Source organism: Bos mutus, chromosome 3, assembly GCF_027580195.1.
Source record: "Bos mutus isolate GX-2022 chromosome 3, NWIPB_WYAK_1.1, whole genome shotgun sequence".
Taxonomy (NCBI): Eukaryota; Metazoa; Chordata; class Mammalia; order Artiodactyla; family Bovidae; genus Bos; species Bos mutus.
In genome coordinates, this window is record NC_091619.1 from 99015980 (window position 1) to 99038505 (window position 22526).

The 22526-nt window shown below is 52.8% G+C and overlaps 3 protein-coding genes, 1 long non-coding RNA gene and 1 other non-coding gene across 9 annotated transcripts; 2 read left to right on the forward strand and 3 right to left on the reverse strand.

Annotated features, from left to right (window-relative positions):
* Nucleotides 1–71: 71 nt before the first annotated feature.
* On the reverse strand, nucleotides 72–2474 carry LOC138987254 (uncharacterized). Its single transcript, XR_011463726.1, has 3 exons — nucleotides 2373–2474; nucleotides 1618–1718; nucleotides 72–270 (listed from the first exon to the last, which is right to left on the reverse strand). It is a non-coding gene; the product is annotated as an uncharacterized lncRNA (long non-coding RNA).
* A 238-nt stretch (nucleotides 2475–2712) lies between these two features.
* On the forward strand, nucleotides 2713–2829 carry LOC138987371 (U5 spliceosomal RNA). Its single transcript, XR_011463847.1, has one exon. It is a non-coding gene; the product is annotated as a U5 spliceosomal RNA (small nuclear RNA).
* Nucleotides 2830–5490: 2661 nt separating this feature from the next.
* Nucleotides 5491–10961, reverse strand: BTBD19 (BTB domain containing 19). 2 transcript variants are annotated; one of them, XM_070368176.1, is made up of 8 exons: nucleotides 10558–10961; nucleotides 9051–9268; nucleotides 8785–8890; nucleotides 7326–7392; nucleotides 7158–7226; nucleotides 6953–7084; nucleotides 6703–6828; nucleotides 5491–6584 (listed from the first exon to the last, which is right to left on the reverse strand). In XM_070368176.1, exons 1-8 carry the CDS (start codon nucleotides 10641–10643, stop codon nucleotides 6450–6452), a joined length of 939 nt encoding a protein of 312 aa, XP_070224277.1. In that variant the 5' UTR covers nucleotides 10644–10961; the 3' UTR covers nucleotides 5491–6449. The 2 variants fall into 2 exon arrangements, with proteins under 2 accessions (XP_070224277.1, XP_005894249.1); XM_005894187.2 differs by lacking the exon at nucleotides 8785–8890 and adding an exon at nucleotides 8907–8960 and having other exon boundaries at nucleotides 7326–7385; nucleotides 9055–9268; nucleotides 10558–10954.
* Nucleotides 9771–13405, forward strand: DYNLT4 (dynein light chain Tctex-type 4). 3 transcript variants are annotated; one of them, XM_070368179.1, is made up of 3 exons: nucleotides 9771–9833; nucleotides 12553–12624; nucleotides 12728–13405. In XM_070368179.1, exon 3 carries the CDS (start codon nucleotides 12739–12741, stop codon nucleotides 13396–13398), a length of 660 nt encoding a protein of 219 aa, XP_070224280.1. In that variant the 5' UTR covers nucleotides 9771–9833; nucleotides 12553–12624; nucleotides 12728–12738; the 3' UTR covers nucleotides 13399–13405. The 3 variants fall into 3 exon arrangements, with proteins under 3 accessions (XP_070224280.1, XP_070224278.1, XP_070224279.1); XM_070368177.1 differs by lacking the exon at nucleotides 9771–9833 and adding an exon at nucleotides 11603–12180; XM_070368178.1 differs by lacking the exon at nucleotides 9771–9833 and adding an exon at nucleotides 11603–12128.
* Nucleotides 13406–13411: 6 nt separating this feature from the next.
* On the reverse strand, nucleotides 13412–18755 carry PLK3 (polo like kinase 3). 2 transcript variants are annotated; one of them, XM_005894186.2, is made up of 15 exons: nucleotides 17994–18753; nucleotides 17750–17857; nucleotides 17540–17656; nucleotides 17276–17405; nucleotides 17106–17193; nucleotides 16228–16323; nucleotides 15942–16140; nucleotides 15703–15829; nucleotides 15407–15498; nucleotides 15074–15167; nucleotides 14854–14937; nucleotides 14598–14760; nucleotides 14344–14473; nucleotides 14032–14145; nucleotides 13412–13924 (listed from the first exon to the last, which is right to left on the reverse strand). In XM_005894186.2, exons 1-15 carry the CDS (start codon nucleotides 18201–18203, stop codon nucleotides 13733–13735), a joined length of 1944 nt encoding a protein of 647 aa, XP_005894248.1. In that variant the 5' UTR covers nucleotides 18204–18753; the 3' UTR covers nucleotides 13412–13732. The 2 variants fall into 2 exon arrangements, with proteins under 2 accessions (XP_005894248.1, XP_070224276.1); XM_070368175.1 differs by lacking the exon at nucleotides 16228–16323 and having other exon boundaries at nucleotides 17994–18755.
* Nucleotides 18756–22526: the final 3771 nt, after the last annotated feature.

The following is a 22526-nucleotide window of genomic DNA, read 5'->3' on the forward strand; positions in this document are numbered from 1 at the left end:
TTGTATAGCTGTGAGTTTGCACACACAAGTGTCAGGGCCTGAGGTCCTAGCCCTCTAGTCCTCCGTGTGTTTATTCGCCTGACAAGTGAAGATGATGTGCGGCAAATGCATTGGTCACATACTTGGTAACATGGTCTGGCTGAAGTGCTCAGTACACAAAATGCTCCAAATGTTTTTGGTGTCAAAACCCTACTGTGCAGCTTTCAGAGCCATCATAATCCAGCCTGGCATTCCTCTCCAGATTCATCGGCCAGCTCCTATTTCAGCAGCCTGGGGGGATGGACAGAGGGACACAGTCAGGCAACAGGTGAGAGGTGAAGTGGGAGCAGATGAATGAAGTGGCCAAGGGAATTCTCTGGTGGTCCTGTGGTGAAGACCCAGTGCTCTCATTGCCAGGGGCCTGGGTTTGATCCCTGGTTGGGGAATTAAGATCCCACAAGCCTCTTGACGTGACCAAAAAAAAAAAAAAGTGGCCAATTGAAACAGAGATGGGGGTGTGTTTTAGGAGTTTTGTGCCCAGACCAATCTCCAAGGCAGAGGCCTGTGCAAGTAAGTAGTCAGCATGGCGCCCCAGAGGCATCTTTGTCCAGACAGCAGAGGATCCGCAGGGCCACTGTAGAAACTGAGGCACTAGCAGCCTGTGTTGCTGTTGTTTAGTTGCTCAGTCATGTCTGACTCTGCGACCCCATGGACTGCAGCATGTCAGACTTCTCTGTCCACTATCTCCCTGAGTCTGCTCAAACTCTTGTCCATTGAGTTGGTGATACATCCAACCATCTCATTCTGGGTCACCCACTTCTGCCCTCAATCTTTCCCCGCATCAGTATCTTTTCCAAGGAGTCCGCTCTTCACATCAGATGGCTAAAGTATTGGAACTTTAGCTTCAACATCAGTCCTTCCAATGAATATTCAGGATTGATTTCATTTAGGATTGACTGGTCCTTGCAGACCAAGGGACTCTTGAGAGTCTTCACCAACACCACGGACAAAAGCATCAGTTCTTTGGCACTCAGCCTTCTTTATGGTCCATCTCTCACATCTGTACATGACTACTGGAAAAACCATAGTTTGACAAGCAACCAGTGAGGTGCTATCTTTAAGCTGTTTGCTTGTAAAGGTTGAACAATCCCATTGTACAGAGGTCTGGATGATTCTGGCCACACCCCCGGGTGTAGTCTCATCTGATGGATGGGAGGGAGAGGTCTTTCAGTGCCTTTCTCCAATTATCCCAGGGCTCAGTCTCAGCTGACACACATACACACTCTGGGTTCCAGGCACACACTCACCAGGAACAATCCCACCCCCAGAGCACTGCCTTCTCACACCCCACCCCACCCCACCAAGCCAAAGGCCGGAAAATCATGTTCTGACCTAACGTTAGGAGTGGAGAGGGGAGACACCTACTGCAGCTGAATCAACACTGAATCAAAAAAGAGAAGGTGGTTGGCTTGGAACCAAGGGTAGGGGGTGCATCCGGTATGCCCAAGAGATAGACCCTGGATTTGGGTCCAGTGGTGTTTGGGTCACTATGGAGCGGCTTTGAGGTAGAGCAGGAGAGCTCACCAGGCTGTAACGGTGCAAAAGATGTCGTCACCCCCCACCCCCAGTTCCACTTACCAGCTGAGTGAGCTGGAAAAATCAGACATCCTCTCTGAGCCTCAGCATCTTCATCTGTGAAATGGAAGATTACAGTCCATTTTGTAGGCTGCTGGTTTTTCCTTTTAGGATTGTAAATGAAATATTCATGTAAGAAATGGCCTGGCTTCTCATAGGTGCTCTCTCTTGTTGTAGTTTGTGATATTTTTAGCTATGTTGAAAGTCTGTGCTCGGATCAAATGCTTAGTGAATAAACCTAAAACACTGAACGGTGTTGTGATACGGCACTAGCTGAAGGATTCCAGCCAACTGGAGCTGGACCGCCCCAGGAATAGTCAGTTCCAGGGCACTGACCACAGCCAGTCTTGGGGACAAGTCCCAGTGTTTGCAGGGCAAACCACCCTGTGTGGCACTGTACATTACTCAGCCCTCTAACTTCAACACCATTTCATGGCTCCCCATTGCTGATAATAATAAGATCAAAGCCAAGTCCTTTCCAGGCCTAACTGGATCTAGCCTCTGCCATCTTCCCAGCTCTCTCAAGACAGCTAATGGCCAGATGCACACCCTCATTCAGACACACCACACCCTACTCCAGACAGGCTGAATTACTTTCGATGTTCACCTCCCACGACTTCACAAAGGCTATTCGAGAACTCGTTTCCACCTCCCATTCACTGGAACTATCCTTCCAGATAAGTTGGATGCCGTTTCCTCCCAAAGGAGTGGTGACGGCAGGGGTCTGCGGGTATGAAATGACAGGGCTTTAACCTCACCCTCAGTGAGGAAGCGTCGGTTTCCTGGGGGACCCGCAAAGAGAGAGCTGCAGCCCTGAGGTGCCCACAGCGCCGCCCAGCCCGGCCGGTGAGTGGCGTCACCCAGCGGCGGAGCCGCCTGCGATTTGCATACCCATAGTGCACCACGAAAAGACGATTTCACGCGCTTGAATTCCAGCCCCACGGGGGTTTGTCCACTGTTGGAGGAGACAGTACCTGTTAGAAACCTACGGTCTGTGCAAATTCCGCTCAAGGTGCCCAAACCGCGCGGGAGCGGAGCAACCATAATTGTACAGAGTGTTACATTGCTCTGGGAGGTTCCAAGCGAAACTGCGAAAGCATACTCTGGTTTCTCTTCAGATCGTATAAATCTTTCGCCTTTTACTAAAGATTTCCGTGGAGAGGAACAATTCTGAGTCTTTACCCAATTTTTTGAGGCCTCGTTTTTAACGAGGCTACATTTTCTAAGGTTAAAAGTTAGAGTTCATCAGCTGTCACAATTTATGAAGGGAAAATTTTGGTTCCTTCAATTTGTGTTCGAAGTACGGCGTTTTGTGTTTTTTTTGCGTGTTTTACTTGTATAGTTCTGCACTAAGTCGTTTAGAAGCTTGCAGATGAAATGAAAAAGTTATTAGTTGTTTTTCATTTGATAAAGCGCCAAAGATTTCGCAGATGGCGCTTAAGGTAGAGACACAGCTAGACATGGAAGACGTAGGTTCAATCCCTGGATCCGGAAGATCCATTGGAGAAGGGAATGACAGCTAATTTCGATATTTATGTGTGTAGAATCCTTAAGACGGAGGAGCCTGGCAGATAGCAATCCATAGTGTCGGACACGGCTGGAGCGACTAAAACACGCGAGCCTATAGGAAGAGGGTAAACGTAGTAATTCTCTCTCACCAGCCCACTCCTAGGGGATTTTCCCCACTCAGGATTGAACCCAGGCCGTCCATATTGCAGGCGCATTCTTTACGGTCTGAACCACCAGGGAAGTCCCGTCAGATTACCTGGTTACTTTCCCAGAGGTTATCTGAGGAAAAAATTAGCTGAGGCACTCTGGTTATGACTTATTCAGACTGTGTCTGTTCAACACTCACTCAATGCCACTTTTCCATTCTAAACCTTTCCGTTAAGGAGTTTAATTTTTTGGTGGAAGCAAGAACTTAAGAAGAAAAAAAGGAGATAATACATAATCTCTGATAAGTGCCCTACAGAAACAGCATTATGAGAGAACAAGGCTAGCTACCAAATGTGTCCTCTTGTCCCTAGAGCTACATCCTCTTTAGGGGAAATCACCTAGGCCTGTGGATTTTAGTGAAAGTTGCTCAGTCGTGTCCAACTTTTTGTGACCCCGTGGACTGTAGCCCTCCAGGCTCCTCTGTCCATGGAATTCTCCAGGCAAGAATATTGGAGTGGGTTGCCTTTTTTTTTCCAGGGGGATCCTTCCCAACCAGAGATTGAATCCAGGTCCCCTGCATTGCAGGTGGCCCCTTTACCATCCGAACCACCAGGGAAGTGACTTTTAAGTGATTATCATCTCATACTCGGTGTCCTCCAGATTCACAGCCATTAGCAGATCCCACCGACTCCATATTCATATTCATATGTGTGCTTCGTGCAAACACATTTTACCTCCTCAAATGTTACCAAGCTAAGAGCAAGGAAAACTTTTTCTCCCAATATTATCTTTTCTTTCAGCAAAAGGAATCATGCTCTGCTTGGTCTGCATTGTGCTTTGCTCACCAAAGACCATGGATTTTTTTAAAATATCACTGTAAGGACTATACCATAGTTAATTTAACCAGCCCTCTAAATTAAACCAGGCCTCCAGGACTTACAGCTTTTCTTCTTCAGTTTTCATTATCTAAGGTAGTATTAAGGGTAATCACATTTTCAGTCTTGAGAAATACAATAACAAATAACTATTTTTAACCCATTTACAACATATTTTTATGTAAAATCCATGAGAAAGAAGAATAACTATTTTTTTTCCAAATAATCAACTAGGGACTTCCCTGGGGGTCCAGTGGTTAAGACTCCGCATTTCCACTGCAGGGGGCACCAGTTTAAATTAAAAGATCCCTGGTCAGGGATGCCGCAAGTCCAGAGGCACAGCCAAAATAAAGTCAGTCCCTAATTTCATATTTATAGTATCTTATTGGAATAAAATAATATTTAAATAAGAAAGCAAAGTCATCACTGAATATTTACAGAGCACTGATTATGTGTCAGGGACTGGGGAAGTAGAAATGAATTAGGCTCCACTCCTGGCCCCAGAGATCTTTCTTCAGGGAGATCTGGATCCTCAGGAAGACAAAATACACAACAAATGAAAGGAGAGCAGGAGAGCATGGGGAGTCCTCAATAACCAAGAGAGGAAATCCAGGGATAGAATGCCAGTGTATTTTTTTTTTTTTTTAATTTTTATTTTTGGCTGCGCTGTGTCTTCATTGCTGTGCACGGGCTCTCTCTAGTTGCAGCAAGTGAGGGTTACTGTTCGTTGGGGTGTGAGGGCTTCTCATTGCCATAGCTTCTTTTGTTGCAGAGCACAGGCTCTAGTGCTCAGGCTTCAGTAGTCACAGGATTGAGGCCTCTAGAGCCCAGGTTCAGTAGCTGGGGCCAACGGCCTTAGTTGCTCCAAAGCATGTGGAATATTCCCGGACCAGGGATAGAACTCGTTTCTCCTGCATTGGCAGGCAGATTCTTATCTACTGTGTCACCAGGGAAGTCTGAGGACCAGTGAATTTTTGCAAAGGTAGTTGTTGAGAGAAAATTTGCTAATGTTTGGAACCACCAGTATTTTGAGTGCTCTAAAAGTGAAACAGATTATATTTTGTCCAGAGGGCAGTGGGTAAATAGAGAAAATAAAGGGCGTAGGGCTGACAATTTTAGACAGGTCAAGAGGCACTGTGGGAAATGGTTGGGGAGGAGGTCTCCACTGGAGTGAAGGCAAGAAGATTAATAAGAACCTGTGGCAGTAATTCCTGCCACAGATAGGACTGGTTGAACTGGGGTAAGAGAACTGAACCAACTGGAAAGATCTTGTAGGAAAGGAAAAATAATTTTCCCTCTATTCTCTGAGTTCTTGGCTGAGACCTTTGTAATGAGACAGCTTAACCAGAGAAACAAAAATGGAAGTTTATTAACATGTATATCTCACATACACAGGGGAGATACCCAGGGAAAATCAGTAACTCCCGGAGGTGGCCGAAAATACCTGCTTAAATACTTCCTTCAGCTAATGACGAAAGAAAAGTGAGGAGGCCAGATATGGGAAAGCCGTCAGGAAAAAGCACCGAAAGCAAGGTTTATTAAGCAAATCTTAGTTATTTCACAGGAAGTCTCCTGTAAATTAGTCATCCTTCTGTACAAAGAGGGCGACACCCTTACCAATGTAGATTTAGTTTATAAAAATTTCCCCTACAAAAGGGTAACTTTTCTGTTTTCAAAACGTCTTCGTTTTCTCAAAATAATCAGCTTAAAACAACCCTATGCCAAAACAGCATATTTTGGGGTGGCATATTCTGCTTTCAGTCTCTTAAGAAATAGAAGCCATGGGAGGCAAATGTGAAGAATAAAGCTAGGATGACATCTAGGTTTCTGGCTTTGGCACCCATGGAGATGAGAAACACGATGGGGGCAGAACTGGGGAAAGATGAGGGACAAGCACAATTTTGGATTGAGTCTTAAGTGTCTGTGGGACATATGGAGAGAGATCGCCAGGAGCCAGATCTGGAGTTAAAGAGGGGGCTGAGTTGAAAAGATATGTGGGAATTACAGGAGTAAAGGAGGCGGGCGGTAGTGCTCAGAGACAGGCTGTAGAGCCAGAGCACGCGGGCACAGAAACTGCTTTCGGGCTTTGCGCAGGGTTGGAGGCCAAGGCTCAGCGGAAGAGCGCGGCGTTCAGGCCCGCCCACCGACGGAACCTCACCCATAGCGCCTGCGTTTGGCACACACTGGTCCTTCCCGCCCCGACTTGCGAAGCATTCTGGGAGCGGAAGCCCGCTTTGAGCGCCGAGCGTGTTGGGAGGTGCAGTTTAAGAGAGGCGCAGAATGCTTCGCAAGTCATGGCACTGGTCACTTAAAGGGCAGATCCAAAAAGCGATGATGCTCCCGGGGCAGAGTGCCCCTCCGGCGGCGGCACGGGGTGCCCCGGGCCGTATCCCCTCTCCGCAGAGCATGACACTTCCACGCCTCCACGATCTGTTCCACCTGCAAAGGATGCGAATCACCGCGGAGTCCCGCAGTGCCCACCTTACCCCGCAGACCCTGGACCACGCCCCACTCGCCTCCCCCAGCACGATCCGAGACGTGTTCCCCGCGTCCGCACCGGGATGAGCGGCTCCCGCCGGTTCTGTTCTTCCAGGGCGCTCAGCTCTGCCGGAGCCAGCAAGGCCAGTCTCAGCTCCCGCACCACCGGGGCCGCCACCTCGGCCACAGGCCGCTCTAGCACCGCCTGCGGACGTCAGCACTGAACCTGGGCGGGCGGGGGCACCTGCCCAACCGCCTGCTCTCCTGGTTCCTGCAGCTAGAGCCTCTTTCAGCACCCCTACCTCCCACTCCCTTCAGCCCCTGCTCACCGCGCCCACGCGCGCCCAACTCCGGGCTGCCAGGACGAGCTCGGCCTCATCCACACACAGCTTGTCGCTACGCAGCAGGGGCAGCAACGCGGGCGCGGACAGCTCCAGGAAACCACGGGTCCGGAGGGTCTCCTATGGGTCCGCGATTGGGTCAGGGAGGAGCAGAACAAGGGGTGTGGGCTGGGGAGTATGCAGTGGGGAGTACCTGGCTGTGGGCCTCAATGAAAGCCACACAACGCTCCTGCAGCTGTCCCAGGCCAAAGGTTACAGCAACCTGAGAGCAGAATGAAGGAGGTCAGGTTGGACATGGAGAGGCCGGGCAGCCCGGCCCTCCACACCGGAACCTCCTGCAAGCCTGTCCAGCAACACCCACCTGCAGGGCCTCGCAAACCAGCTCCACGTCCAGTGCCTTCACCACAAACTCCAGGCACAGCTGGGAACAGAAACGAAGGTGGGCTGTGCCCAGATGTCCCTGTTCCAAGGCCCCAGCCCCAGGCCAGAAACAGTGAACAGCCTTGGAGCAGTGAGCCACCCAGGCTACTAGCAGCCCCAGGCCTACGCAGACCTCCCAGGCCAAGGGAGGCGGGGAATCACAAGGCCTGAGACTAGGAATAGCAAAGCCAAGCCCAGCAGCCCACCTTTTAGTACGTTCCTCACTAATCAGACTAGATCAGAGCCGTGTGAAAATTCCACTCTCCTTTTCTTTCAAGACACTTAACTTTTTCCACACTTTTCTCTGAACTCAAAGATACTATTTTAACCAGAAACTTGAATTCATCTGTGATATCTCCCTCTCACCCCCGACTTCCAGAAAAGCCCTGGGTAATGCCAGTTCACAGGGTCAAACCAGCCAATCCTAAAGGGAATCAACCCTGAATATTCACTGGAAGGACTGATGTCAAAGCCAAAACTCCAATACTTTGGCCACCTGATGTAAAGAAGAGACTCACTGGAAAAGACCCTGATGCTGGGAAAGATTGAGGGCAGGAGGAGAAGGGGGAGACTGAGGATGAGATGGTTGGATGGCATCAGTGACTCAATGGACATGAGTTTGAGCAAGCTCGGAGATAATGAAGGACAGGGACGTCTGCTGTGCTGCAGTCCATGGGGTTGCAAAGAGTCAGACACGACTGAGCCACTGAACAACAACACCAGTTACTAGTGCAACCTCAATTTCTACAGCAACTGACCTGTAAACAGTGCCAGTTCCACTTCTCTCAAAGGCAGGCATTTCTCTCCTGGGCAACCACTGCCACCCCTGTCCCTATGGGACTGGTGAGCCCTTCCCATGGCTCCCAATCCCTTCTCTTCTTAGCTTCCAAATCCTCACTACCTGAAACCTCCACTGAAACTCCACTGCCCTCTGGGTAAAGGAAGTCCAAATTCTTGAAGGTCCTACAGGAACCAGCTCCTGGCACCCTCTCCAATCTCATTTCCTCTCTTCCTTTCACACTCTTAGTCCTCTTAGTCTAGCTACACTAAATGTCTCACCAGTTCTTTTTGTGCCTCTGTGACTAGAATACCATCTTTCCTCTCCCCGCTGAACAAAAATCTTACCTATTCTACCGGATGCAACACAAATGTTTCCTTCTCCAGGAAGTATTCCCCTCTTCTGCTTCGTGGTGAGACTAGAGAGACTCTCTGTACAGTCTCAGCACCATATGCCCTTCTCTGTCCACTTCTTATGCCACTGGGTTAAGCGTTTTTCTTGTGCCTCTCTTTGAAGAACAGGGATCAAGGCTAGCTTATCCTGGTATCTACACCCCCATATGCCCCCACAGGGCACACATATCCTTTTGCGCATAGGCATGCATCAATGCCTGTTTATATAGAGATACCCATACTTCTTTCTGTATTGGTGCACATTCCTCTCCAGGTTAGTGGGTGTGTGAGGCAGGGTGTGAACCGCGCCCATAAGAGGCAGGGGAAAGGAGACGGCTGCCCATGAACCCACCTCTCGAAGTTCCTCCAGCCCATACTCCACAGCCGCTGTCAACACCTCGAGCACCTGCAGAGTGGGTGGTTGGCATGGTAGAAGAGAGTCTTCCTGCCCCTCAGCCACCCAGAACTTGCCCACCCAGACCCTTGCCCAGTGGGCTCACAGAGTGGCGTTGCAGCTTGGCACTGTTGGTATACAGAAACTCCAGCACTGCCAGGAAGGCCTCAGCTGGCACGGTACTCAGCACCACAGGGCTAGGCACCCCAGGGCCTGGCTCTGAGCTCAGAAGTCGCTGGAAGAAGTTGCATCTACACGCCAGCAAGCACCGGTGGGCAAACACCTCCTGCCGTTCTTGACCAACCACAAAGCGAACATCACTGTGGGAGAGAAGGGCAGAGCGCCAGAAAGAAGAGGCTAGAGTCTCTGTGTAACTCTAGACTTTGCCTTTGCCCTCTCTGGGCCTCCGTTTCCTTATCTGCCATATAAGAGGCAGTCCCTCTAGCAAAAGGTCTGGGTCACACAGGCCGGGTTCTAAACACAGCTCCAGCTAGGCAAGAGAAGCCTAGGGAAGAGATTTCGGACCTACTGCCTCTCAGGTGTCTCATCCCTGAAATGAGATGCTCATCCCAAACCCTAGGGTGGCTAACATTAGGTGGCTATGTTTGATCACTGAGGGGGCACCAGGGCTGAAACAAGATCAATCCCAATGTCCCTCTCCTCCCCAGCCTGTGACTCTGGTGAAGGGAAACTCTTTTTGGCTTCTCCAGACTGCAAACTCAGCCTTTTCAGCCTCCTCCAGACAGGAGGGGGGAGGAGGAGGGTGTGGAGGGCACTGACTGCAAACAGACACGTCAGTGATGCACTATCATGGGGCCAGACCACATTTTCCATTTTCATGATCACTTCCGGCCCCAGCTGCTGAGCCTCTGAACAGCACAGTGGGTAAGGGACAGATGATGAAGCCTGAGCTTCCTGGAGCCTTCTAGGCTCACATCCAAGGCCTGGGGGGCAGGTGGGCGGTGGGGGCGGGGGTGGGGGGGCGGTCCACTGCTCAGACCAGACTGCGACGCCCAAAGCAGTAGGGTTACAGAAATCGCCAACCTGTGGGAGGACCCCAGCTCTGAAGCGGTGGAGACAGAAAGCCGCATTCTGGTTCCTCTGACCGGCCCTGCCCCTGTACTTGGTCCCCGGTTAGAGACACTACAGGCAGTGAGCCCCAGGCAGTGCGCCTGAACTACTTCCTGTCTGTGACTCTGGCTCAATCTCTTGAGCTTTGTTCCCCTTATAAGTCCCCAGTTCCCAGAATAGGATTGTCTGCTCCTCTGCCTCCCCAGGGAGGCACTCAAGTTACACTCCATTTCTCGGGATCCAGAGGGCAGAGGGCTTTTCTCTGCCAGGAGCCCAAGATCCAAAAAAGGAAGGCCTTTCCCTGAAGTCACATAGCTGCTCTGAGCACTAGTCCCCACTACCCCCACCTCTGGCTCTCAGGCTATCACAGATACTGCACGATCAGTAGCCATCCTCTACACTCCACTTCCCCAGGCTGAGTTCACCCGGGAGGAGGGTCAAGTCCTAATTCTCCACTTCCTCTGTACTCAGATTCCTCAGAGTCATGGGTCCCAGCAGAGCCAGTTAGGGAAAACCCACAGACAGGTGCCCCTCTCACCTGTATAAGGGGTTGTTGACGAGGCTCCGGAGTGCTGTGGAAAAAGGCGCGGCCTCCCCATGCACAACCAGTCCTGGGGTCTCCATGTGTGGGGCAGGGGACTAAGCAGGAGGAACAGCCTAGGAGGCTTGTTATGTGTGGGAGAGACAGTACATGGAAGGAGCAGGAGGCCTGGCTGAGCCCTAGAGCTGGTGAAGAGCTAGAAAGGCCTGAGAGGGAGGGGTAAGAGATCCAGAGGCCTGTTTGCTGAGAAGCTAAAGTTTAGGAATGAGGCAGGAGAGGCCCAGAAGGCATCAGCGGCCAGTGGAAGAGGCTAGAGGCTTGGGGACTCAGGGAGGGGACCGAGAGAGGCCGAGGTGGAGCAGACTGGACTGGGGAGGAGAGGCTGGCTGCGGATGAGGCCCCAGCTGGGAGCCTGCCCAGGCAGCGCTGGGGTGGGAAGCCTGTGGGTTTCCACGGAAACTAGAGCCCGGCCAGAGAGGAGGCCCCGCCCAGCTCCCACAGGCCCAGGGAAAACTTCAGCCCTAGAGGGGCCCTAAGCAGAGTTGGAGGGTCTTAGCATCCTGGCCCTTGCCTGTCCAGGGTTCAGAGTTCAAATTTCCTGCCCCTCTCTCCCCTCCCCCTACAAGCATACAGGTTAAGCAGACCTGAAGAACTCCCATTAACAGGGAAAGTCCTTGTCCCCGTGGACCATTTTCAGGGTCCAGAGCTGGCTTGTTTGGGAGGTGGCAGTCCTGGGCCTCCCAGAGAGGGGTCAAGTGAGGAGGTGTCAACACTGACAGAGGCATCATGGTCTCTGGTGTCCCTGAAGTGCAACCACAGTGCGGGTTGGGGCAGTCTGGGCACTAGGGCACACAAGGTGTGGACAGCTAGGGCCAGGGGCTAGGGCCAGGACACTTAAAAGTTAGGTCAGCAGGATTCACTGAGGAGTGAAGTCATCACTGTTGCATCAGATCTGAGTTCCAATGGGTCTCCCTTCCCCCTCCCCCAGCCCAGAACTGAGGAAGTCATCCAAGCCCCACCCTAGCTGTATACAAGGAACGGAAATGTTTGTCCTAATTGAGGCTGATGGGGAGACGATAGGCCCATGACGTGCTCCTTCCTGTAGGCCCGGATCCTGATTCCTGAGCAGCCACCCCAGCAGCCTCAGGGTTTCCCCATATCCCAGGCCTCTGCAACTTGCTCACAAGTAGAGAGCCAGCCTTCACAAGGGGAGAAATGGACAGTGGCTCAAGAGCCCTGGGGTAGGGGGACACCTTTCTGACCAGAGCCCCCTCTACATCTGCCCCTTCACTCACACTTGTATGCCCTTAGGCTCTAACCCCCTGTTGATCCCCCTCCCCTGATGACTCAGCCACCCGGCATTAACACATGCTTACAGTAACACTCCCAGGTTAAGCTGGAGCCAGGACTGGTGAGAGGGAACCAGGAAGAGGAGTGAGTGCTTGCCCAGCAACCCGGGGCAACTCCACAACACAGGCAAGGGGCCCTTACCCTCCTACCTGCCGGTCAGGCCAGCTGGGCAAGGGCTGTTGGAGAGCACCTGGAGGACACAGCTGCAGGTGGCTCAGGTGCCTAAGGAGTTTGGGGCAGAGGGCAGCCCTCCCAGAACTGACTCTGGAGGTAGGGCCGGAAGCCAAAAACAGGCTGGAAGGACCATCCTGAGTCACTAGCCCCAGGCTCTGCCAGACACCCTAAGAGCAGGGAGGGGGTGGAGGATGGCTGGATTCAAGACTCAAGGGGGCTAGAAGGATCTGTGGGCTGAAGGAGCTGGATCTGTCTGTCCCTCCCTCTGGTTAGGGGGTGGAGGCGCCACTGTCTAGGCGCAGGCAGAGGGCAGATACATCCGTTTCTGCTGGTGAGTCAGATGGAGGGGAGGTGTACTTGGAGCTCATTTTTCTAACGTCCATAGTGCTCAGGTGAAGTGGAGCTCAGGGGGTAGGGAGAGAGAGATGATACTCTGAGCAGCGTCCATTCCCTTGTTGTCCCTAACAGCCCTTAACGCTCTAAGCACCCAGGAATCCACACAGCTGGGAACTATTTGATTCACCGGTCCGAAAAACACAGGTAAGGAGGGATTAGAGGGTAAAAACTCATCACTAAGTAAGAGACTAGATGGTGTACAAAGACAGCTAGTGAGGGCCACCCCATCCAAGTGTGGGTCTTCCAGCCGGCAGGTCCATGGCTGGCAGGCCTGTGGCCCCCGGACGCCAGGAGGAGGAGGAGGCCAAAGATCATGGGCTGAAACTATCAGCAGCGCGGCCTCTAGGCCACCTGCCCAGCATTGATGAAACCCGACCAGCTGGCCTGGGCCCGGCCTCCCGCCGTGGCTCCGTGCTAGGTCCGGTCTTGTCCTTTTCACGCCGCAACTCACTGGCTGGGCCAAGTGCAGGCCCTGGGGGTCGACGCCCATCCCTGGGCCCCGTGCCCCCTCTAGGCTCGCGAGTCAGCTTCTCTGGCTTGCCCCTGGCACCCGCCCGCCGGATGGCACCCTCGTACCGCACGGAGCCGGCGCCGGGGGAGCGCTGGGAGACTGCGCGCGCACAGCAGGCCCTGGAGGCAGCGTTGGCCGAGGGACTGCGGGACGCATGCTACTCAGGCGCGGAGGCCGGGCGGCTGGCGCAGGAGCTGTGCGAGCTGGTGCGCAGGCGCCTGCGCGAGCTCAGCCCGCCGCGCTACAAGCTGGTGTGCAGCGTGGTGCTGGGGCAGCGCGCGGGCCAGGGCGTCCGCGTGGTCAGCCGCGCGCTCTGGGACGCCGCGTGCGACGGGTTGGCCTCGGCTGCCGTCACCAACGCCTCGCTCTTCGCCGTGGCCACGGTCCACGGACTCTACTGCGAGTGAGGAGGCCTTCGAGTTCTGCAAAAACGGTTTATTATCCCAGAAGGAGGCCCTTCGTGGGGCTCACATCCCAATAAATAAATGTCAATAAATAAAAGTGGTCCATAAATAACGCCCCCTAGTGGGGGGCTAAGGCTCAGGCTTTTCTTGGAGAAGGGGTGGGAGGCCGCCTCCAACCCCAGTAAAGCTGGTCCCTGATTCCCTGGGGGATTCGGCCCGGAGCCCCCAGTGAGGCACCAAAGGAACAGGGAGGGCCACAAAGGCGAGGGCCAGAGCCTGAGAGGCACAGACCTCAGGCCTGAGGGCTTGAGAGGTGGCCGGGCCTGCAGACTCTGGCCTAGACCGGGCAGCGGTCCCGGAGCAGGCGCAGAGCATAGTGAAGCCGCTGCCGCAGATCTGGGGAGCAGCCCAGCTGCTGAAGGTGGGAAGCGAGGTAAGTACAAGCACTGCGATTTCGGGCCACGAAAGTCACAAGGAGGGGCTCCCAGCCACTGAGGATCAGCTTGGTGTGGTCTCCGTAGAAGTTCACCTGTGCACAGGAGGGCGGCACTGATCAGGGCCTAGGGCCCAGATCGTTTCCTCCCCAGCACCCTGGACCTCCCAGTCCTCACCCCCAACTCCAGGCGGAGCTCTTACCTGAATGGTGCCATCACTAAAGAGCATGAGTAGGGCCTGATCGGTCTTGACCCACTGCAGTAGGAGTGGGGGCACAGGCACCTCCACCTCTTCCACACTGGGCAGATCTCCACCCTGGGAACAGGGGCCAGTCACTTGTCTGACACCAGTCAGTCCTCTCCCTATTCATGTCTCCCTTAGAGGGTCAGCTTCTAGCTTCAACACCCACCCCACTGTCCACCTACCCCCAAAGGGGACTAGGAGGGGATCAGGATGTGTTAGTCCTGAATGTACCACCGCCCCCCACCCCCACCCCAGACCCAGTCCACAAACCTTCATGAGGCGCTGCTCCATGTAGGAGGCGAAATACTTCAGGACACCCAGCTGAGGCTGCAGAGCCCGAGGCACGGCACCCACAGAGAAGGAGAAGTGCTTAGTGCTGGTGGGGTTGTAGTGCACAGTCCTGGAGGAAGCAGACAGACCCCCTCCTCAGAGACTGCAGGACCAGGAGCCCAGGAACACACACCAAGTTGCAGCACCGCTGAGTACAGAGGCCTGGATACAAGGCACCCCATGATAGCACTTACTTTCTGTTGGCCGACAGGGCCATGTGTGTGCCGTTGTTGAAGAGCACAGCCACACGGCGGCTGGACAGTTGATACCCAAAGCCAAACTTGTTGGAGTAGTCAACCCACTTGCTGACCCACACCAGAGGTTCTGGTTGTGCCAGGGGAGCTGGGTTCTGTTCAGCTGTCATAGAAGAGGTAGGAATGAGGACTTGTTCCTGGCTTCCCAGTAAAAGGACTCCCACCACCATTCACACATGCCAGGCCCCAGCCTCACCTGGGGGCATGAAGGCCAGGCAGTTTCTCAGAGCACAGAGGGCTGACTCCACCACTGTGGCCACAGTCAGACCTTCTTCAAACCCTAAAGGGAACAGGGCACTGAGAATTAGGCAATAATCCCACAAGCCCTAGACAATGACTCTCCACCCACCCCTTCCCTCAGGGCTTGGACTCAGCCCCCGCAACCTTGAGCACCCGTCACCCTCCTGGTGGCTCACCATCTCCACTGCTTGCCAGCGTCCCACGGGGTGAACTGTCTTCAGGTGCTGTCTCTACCAGGCTGAGGGGGGCTGGACCTGAAGCTGCTGGAGCCTGGAGAGTTGGGTAGGGGAAAGGAGTGAGACAGGCCCCGAAATCCAGATCCTTGAGAGTCCATGGCTCGCCCTGCCCTGGCACCCCGGGCACCCTAGGTCACCCTGCCTGACCGATGAGACACAGCCAATTAGGCCACCACGAGGCTAGATGCTTCACCAGCCTCTTTTATCCCAGGCTTCCAGCAGCTGCGAGGGTGGGGGTGAGTCAGGGGAACACCATCCACGTAAGCACCTCACCTCGGGCCTGGCATCCTGATGGCCAATGGACGTCCGAGTGAGGCCATTCACCAAACAGGAGACCTCGTCTCGCTCCTCCGGACGGTTCTTATCTGGGTGGGGGGAGATAGAACCCTCAGAATCCTGCCCAGACCCCCTGCTTCCCGAAGAGATGACACAGTTAGGTGTAGCCAAGTGCCTGTGTAATGCATGCTATCCCCAGGGGTCCCCAGGGACCCTACACTCACACCCCCACATGTATGTGACAAGCCCCCTGCTGCTCTGTACCCTCAAATCCACTGATGTCTCGGACTTACTCTTATTCTTCTTTCTCCCAAAGAGGCTCTTGGTAACTTTGACAAACAGAATCCTAGCTGGGTTAAGGGGTGTCAGGTCTGGGACTGTCACACAGCTGCTGACAGGGAGCCGGTCCGGGGTGTAGCCCTGAGGAGAGAAAGCATGTGAGCAGAGAAGAGCAGCCCAGGGGTCCTGTCACCTGCTCCCAATTCAATCTCTGGGGAATCTGCAGACTGGCTGTGTCTGGGGCGCCACAAACCTTGGTAAAGAAGTCGTGGCGCAGGATCTGGTCAATTGAGGGGCGGTCTTGGGGTGAAGCTCGAAGGATGGCGGCCAGGAGCTGCCGGGCAGGCAATGAGAGGCTGGCAGGCAGCGTGTAGTGAACCTGCTTGATGCAGCGGTACGTCTCCTTCAGGTCAACGGTCTCAAAGGGGGGACTCCCACATAGCAGCGTGTACCTGTGGGGCAGAGAAAAGGTGGTCAGGAGTGAAGTGGAACATAGGCCTCCCAGGCACCCTCTGTGTACACATCACCCTGGCACTCACATGACACAGCCCAGGGACCACACATCTGCCTCCGGGCCATGGCCCTGTCTCTGCAGCACTTCTGGGGCCACATAGTTGGGGGTACCACAGATGGTCCTGACAGGGGATAGGGAGGAGGAGAGGGCAAGGTTCAGAGGCAGCCTGCCTGGCCCCTCATCCCTGCCCCCACTGAGAGTCCAGACAAAGCAGCTGCCTGTCACCAAAGGCCAGAGAACTCCTGTTTGTTCTGAGACAATGGAGCCGGGGATGGCAGCTGAGTCCCTGCCCACCCGCCTGGCCCAGCTGCTCAGCGACTCTGCAGGACTGGGGAGTTCCTGACCCCTAACCCAGCCCCTCCTCCAGGTCAACAGAGGGTACATCACTGATGCCTTCCTCCTTCCCCTACTCCCACCACAGGCGGTCACCTCCTGTGGTCTGTGCTGTACACACTAACATCAACTGTCACACCCCCCATGAACACTACTGCCACACATGCTGTGTTACACTCCCAGTCCTCATGGCCACAGCAGGGTTTTCTGACACAGAGTGTCATGTCCACCATCTCCACACTCAGTCTGTCTCACACACACACTGCTTATGTCACCATCCACACTCACACACAGGACTGGTCATACCTTCAAGAATCCTTACACCCCATCCATCTTAAGGACTCAGACACCCATAGGACCAGCAGCCTCTCCACCATTCCCAGGAACCAAGGCTGCCACCGCCACGTTCACACACACGCACACACCCACACACACCACCCTCCCATCAATCACACGGTCACATCAGGCAATCATCGTGCCTCCTACAGATATATACTCAGTGTCTGTCACTCACGTCATCTGTGTCACACAGACTGTGGCCATCCCCCCCGCCCCCACCCAAACACTCACTTCTTCCTATGCTCTGGGGGCTCCAACCGGGTTGCCAGTCCAAAATCCCCCATCTTCAGTTCCATGTTTTCAGTGATAAAAAAATTTCCTGAACAGGGGCGGAGAAATGTGTCAGACGCCTTTTTCTCTGCCTCCCCAGCCCCCCCATCCTGTTGGCCCAGGAGTCTCACCTAGCTTGAGGTCCCGGTGCAAGATGCCCCGCTGGTGCAAGTACTTGAGTCCGGAAAGGATCTGCCGAAGGTAGTAGCGCACCTCTGGCTCCAACAGGGTGTGCCGGGCCTTCCAGATGTGGGCCAGGGACTGCAGAGAGCGGCGGCCTCAGCCCCTCGTCCGCCCTCCCCGACCCTCCCTCCGTGTGCTCGCCGAGGAAGAACAGGGCTCCAACTTTGGGTCTTAAGGTCCCTACTCCCTCCCCTACCTCTACCATCCCTCACCTTTCGGCTGCAGAGCTCCAGGAAAATGTATATGTTGTCAGCATCCTCAAAGTGGTGCGAGAAACGCACGATGTGGCGGTGCTGCAGGCCGCGGTGCAGCTCAATCTCGTTTAGGATCTGCAGTGGCGGCGGGGGTTACCATCCGTCAAGGGCTCCCTCGTCACCGTTCCCACCCCACCCGTCGCCCGTTGGGCCTGGGCCCTGGCTCACCTTCTCACGCTGATGCGGCTTGGTAATGCGGCTCTGCGAGATGACTTTGACCGCGTAGGCATTGCCGGTCTCTGTGTCAGTGGCCTCGTAGCAGCGGGCAAAGCCCCCCTATGAGGAGAAGGCATCAGGCAGGTCTGGCCCGCAGACGTCCCCATGCCGAGGCCAAACGGCCCCGCCCCGCTCCACGAGGGCAAAGAAGTCGGCAGGGCTCCCCTACCCTCGCTGGCACCACTCCTCAGCTCACCTTGCCCAACAGGCGGCCTTTGAAGTAGGTGCGGCCGCTCCGCGGGTCGGTGATGAGGCGCCCAGGGTCCGGTGCCGGAGTCTCGGCCAGCACCTCTGGCTCAGATCCAGGCTTGGGACTTCCAGGCGGCCCGGGTCCGGCCGGGGGCGCTGGCGGGGCGGCCGCACGAGGGAAGGGTCGCGGGGACAAGAAGCCGGCCGCGGGCTCCATGCGGGCGGTGCGGCGCAGCGCCGGCCAGGCTAATTTCTGGGTTCCGCCAGGCCCAGACGGCGCGAGGCGCTGCCAGGATTTGCTACGCCGCGCTCGCGCCCCAGGGAGCCCAGCGTTTTTATCAATGAACGCCTGCCCCCTCCCCGGCGTCTCATCATTAAGAGCCCGCCCCCTTCATGCGAGTCACCGAGAAGCCACGCCCCTCATCAGGCCTTACGTCAAGAAGAAGCTCCTCCTCCCACCCGCGCACCCAGAGGCTAAGCCTACTGCTCCCGCCTTCAAGACGCAGCCATACTGCTAGTCACCATGTGGGTGGCCATCAGGATGTAAGAGCCAGCTTTGTCCCTGCCCTCCTACCTCGTCCTGGTGACTGAGAGTCCCTCTAATGGGGGTCCTTTCGCCCCCCATCCTTGGGGGCTTATGCTGAAGTCCGAGGGTGCCTGGGCGTATGGGGAGTCTCCTCAGCAACTAGATGGACCACCATTCCAACCTGGAGGGCAGAAGCAGGGACGCCGCTCACTTTTGCCCGAGTTGGTCACCAACCCTTTAAGTGCGCGAGAATTTGCGTTCGTCCCACGCTCTTGGCCAGAGACCGCAGGTCCAGGCCAGTGCTGCCCCCTTTAGGGGCTGAGAGGAATTGCATACTCGCAGCTGGGCTTGCCTGGAGTGGGGAGTGTGGGTGGAAGCCTGAGCTCCTATGCTGAGTCTTGAGATCAAACAGCCAGGCATTCAAGGCTTTTGTAACGGGCTAGGTCACATCTTCTGCTACCCCTACACCCACACCCTTAAGGGGCAGATCTCATGTTCTGGAGGGGTGCCTATTCTCTTTCCCTGAAAACATCCACTGCCCTGCGTCCACAGCCAGAGGCCAGAAAGTGAAGAATGGTACTTGTATTTTCTCAAATCTAGCAAAGGACAATTGGGCAGGTGGTCCTGGGGCCACCTGAACCCCTAAACCTCTGGTCCATGCCCACCTTTCACAGGGCCGGAGACAGAGAGATGGGGCCTTTTTAAATTTATTTACTTAATTGAAGTATAGTTGATTTACAATGTTGTATAATTTCTATTGTACAGCAAAGTGACTATGTTACACGTATATCAATACATCCATTCTTTGTCATATTCTTTTCCATTATGGTTTATCACAGGATATTCAACATAGTTTCCTGCGCTATAACAGTAGGACTGCACTGTTTTTCTATTATATGTGTAATAGTTTGCATCTGCTAATCTCAAACTCCCAACCCATCTCCCCCTTGGCAACCACAGGTCTGTTTTCTATGTCTGCGAGTCTATTTCTGTTTCATAGGTAAGTTTGCATCATATTTTAGATTCCACATTTAAATGATATATGGAATTTGTCTTTCTCTTTCTGGTATGATAATCTCTTCACTTGGTATGATAATTTCTAGATTCATCCATATTGCTGCTGCTGCTAAGTCGCTTCAGTTGTGTCCGACTCTGTGCGACCCCATAGACGGCAGCCCACCAGGCTCCCCTGTCCCTGGGATTCTCCAGGCAAGAACACTGGAGTGGGTTGCCATTTCCTTCTCCAATGCAGGAAAGTGAAAAGTGAAAGTGAAGTTGCTCAGTCGTGTCCAACCCTTAGCGACCCCATGGACTGCAGCCCACCAGGCTCCTCCGTCCATGGGGTTTTCCAGGCAAGAGTACTGGAGTGGGGTGCCACTGCATTATTTCATTCTTTTTATGGCTGAGCAGTAGTCCACTGTATATTTGTGCCACATCTTTTTCCATTCATCTGTCAGTGGACATATATGTTGTTTCCATGTCTTGGACATTGTAAATAGTGTTGCAGTGAACATTAAGGTGCATGTATCTTTTTTAATTAGAATTTTCTCTGGATATATACCTAGGAGTAGGATTGCTGGATCACATGGCGACTCTATTTTTAAGTTTTTCGAGGAACATCCATACTGTTTTCCATAGTGGCTGCACCAAGTTACATTCCCACCAACAGTTTAAGGTGTTTCTCTTTTATCCACACCCTCTCCAGCATTTTTTATTATAGAGTTCTAAACAATGGCCATTCTGACCCACATGAGGTGGTAAAGAGGTGGAGTCTTAAACCCTCTGGATCCCAGGATCACAGGCTTCTTCCTGGCCTTGACCTTTCGCCTTTCTGTGCTCACTCTGTACCATCCAATCACTTATTAACCTATTCAGTCCTCAAAGATCTGAGAGCCCTTGGTCAGTGACCAAGCACTGTGTGTAAAAGGTTGGTCAATGTTGCAGCCCTCATTTAGTTTACATTCTGCTTAATGGAAACAGACAATAGGCAAAAATATAAACAAAGTAATTGCAGGCTGTGAAAAGTGCTGTGAAGGAAGTAAACAGGAGAGTAACCAAAGAGCTTACTTTAGAAAGAGTGGCCAAGAAAGTCAACAAATATTTATTTAGTATTCGATTGCTGTCAGTTTTATCTCCCAAATATCTCTGAAATCTATGCAGTTCACTCCATGTTCCCCAAGCACCCTAATCTGGGTCATAGTCTCTCAAATCAGGATTACTGCTGCAGCACCTTCCTGGTCTCCATTTCATCTTCCCACCATATGACCATCCCATCCCATCCCTCACTAGGCCCACAAAAGTCTACTTCTCTAACTTTGTCTTCCATGTCCCCTGAATGGAGAACCAAACCAGCCTGAAACGTGGAGAAATATTAGTAGCTCAGATGAACGAGAGGGAGAGAGAGAGGGTGTGGGCAGGAAGGCCTTAAGTGCCATCCTCAGGAGTTTGGTCTTTATTCTATAGGTCAACACTTTTCCAGATGGGGAGATGGTAGAGGTAAGGCCAGGAAAAGCAAATCCAAAGGGGAAATGGGGCTGAGGATGTATAGTTTGATAAAGCTATTCGATATTGCCATTTTGTTTTGGAAACTAAACCAAAATGCCTTTGTATGAGTTTTCTAGGGTTGTCATAACAACATTACTACAGACTAGGTGACTTACACAACAGAAATTTATTTTCTCATACTTCCAGAGGCTGGAAGGTCAAGATCAAGGTATTGACAAGGTTGATTTCTTCTGAGGCCTCTCTTGGTTTGTAAATGGCAGTCTCCCTTTGAAGTCGCATGATCTTTTTTCCCCTCCTTGGGATTGAACCAGTGCCCACAGCAATAGCAGTGTAGACTCTTGTCTGAACCACAGGGAAGTCCACATGATCTTTTTCTGTGTGTCCTAATCACATCTTCTCTTAAAGACATCAGTCAGATAAGATTAGGGTCTACCTGAGGACCTTGTTTTAACTTACTTACCTCTTTAAAGGTCCTATCTCCAAATATAGTCACATTCTAAGGTATTGGGGGTTAGCAGAAGTAAAAACTCTCCCCATCTTAGGTTTTCATACAGGGCTCTTTATTTTCAGTTTTGTATTTTTTATTGGTAGGCTTTATTTTTTTAAGAATGGTTTTGGATTTTTCAGAAAAATTGAGCAGGTAGTGCAGAGTTGCCATATACTCTCCCACATGCCCCCCTCACACACACACAGAGTTTCCTTTATTATTATCATCTTATTAGTTGGTACATTTCTTACAAGTAACTCTTCAGGGGTGTCCCTTTAGTCTGAGAATGAAATTCAGAATCCTTGAGATGGTTTGAGATGGTCTATAAAGTTCCCCATAGTCAGGCCCTGTCGACCTCTCTAAACAATCTCCTCTTGCCTGCTTTGCTGCAGTCAGAGAGGCCTTCTCTCTGTCTTTCTCACACATAATAGAACTGTTCCTGCCTCTGAGCCTTTGCACATTTATTCCCTCTGCCCGGAATACTTTTCCCCTAGTCTTTACTTATGACTTACTCATTCTTATCTTTTCTGGCTTAACTACACTATCTAAAGTTGGATTCCCAAATCAAACTAACCCAAACAGGACTCTTCAACAAAGAGATTAACAACAAGTACAAAAAAACAAAAAGCAAGTTTATGTATTTTTTTAAAGGATTATTTTATTTTAATTAAAAACTTTCTTTTTTTTTTTTTGGCTGAACTACGTCTTCATTGCAGTGTGGGCTTTTCTCTAGCTGCAAAACACAGGCTTAGTTGCCCCGTGGCATGTGGGATCTTAGTTCCCCAACCAGGGATCGAACCTGCATTGGAAGGCGGATTCTTAACAACTGAACCACCAGGGAAGTCCCCAAAAGCAAGTTTATTAACACGCAGAGCTTCTGTATACATGTGGGATGTGCGTGCATGCTAAGTTGCTTCAGTGGTGTCCAACTCTTTATGACCCTATGAACTGTAGCCCACCAGGCTCCTCTGTCCATGGGATTCTCCAGACAAGAATACTGGAGTGGGTTGCCATGCCCTTCT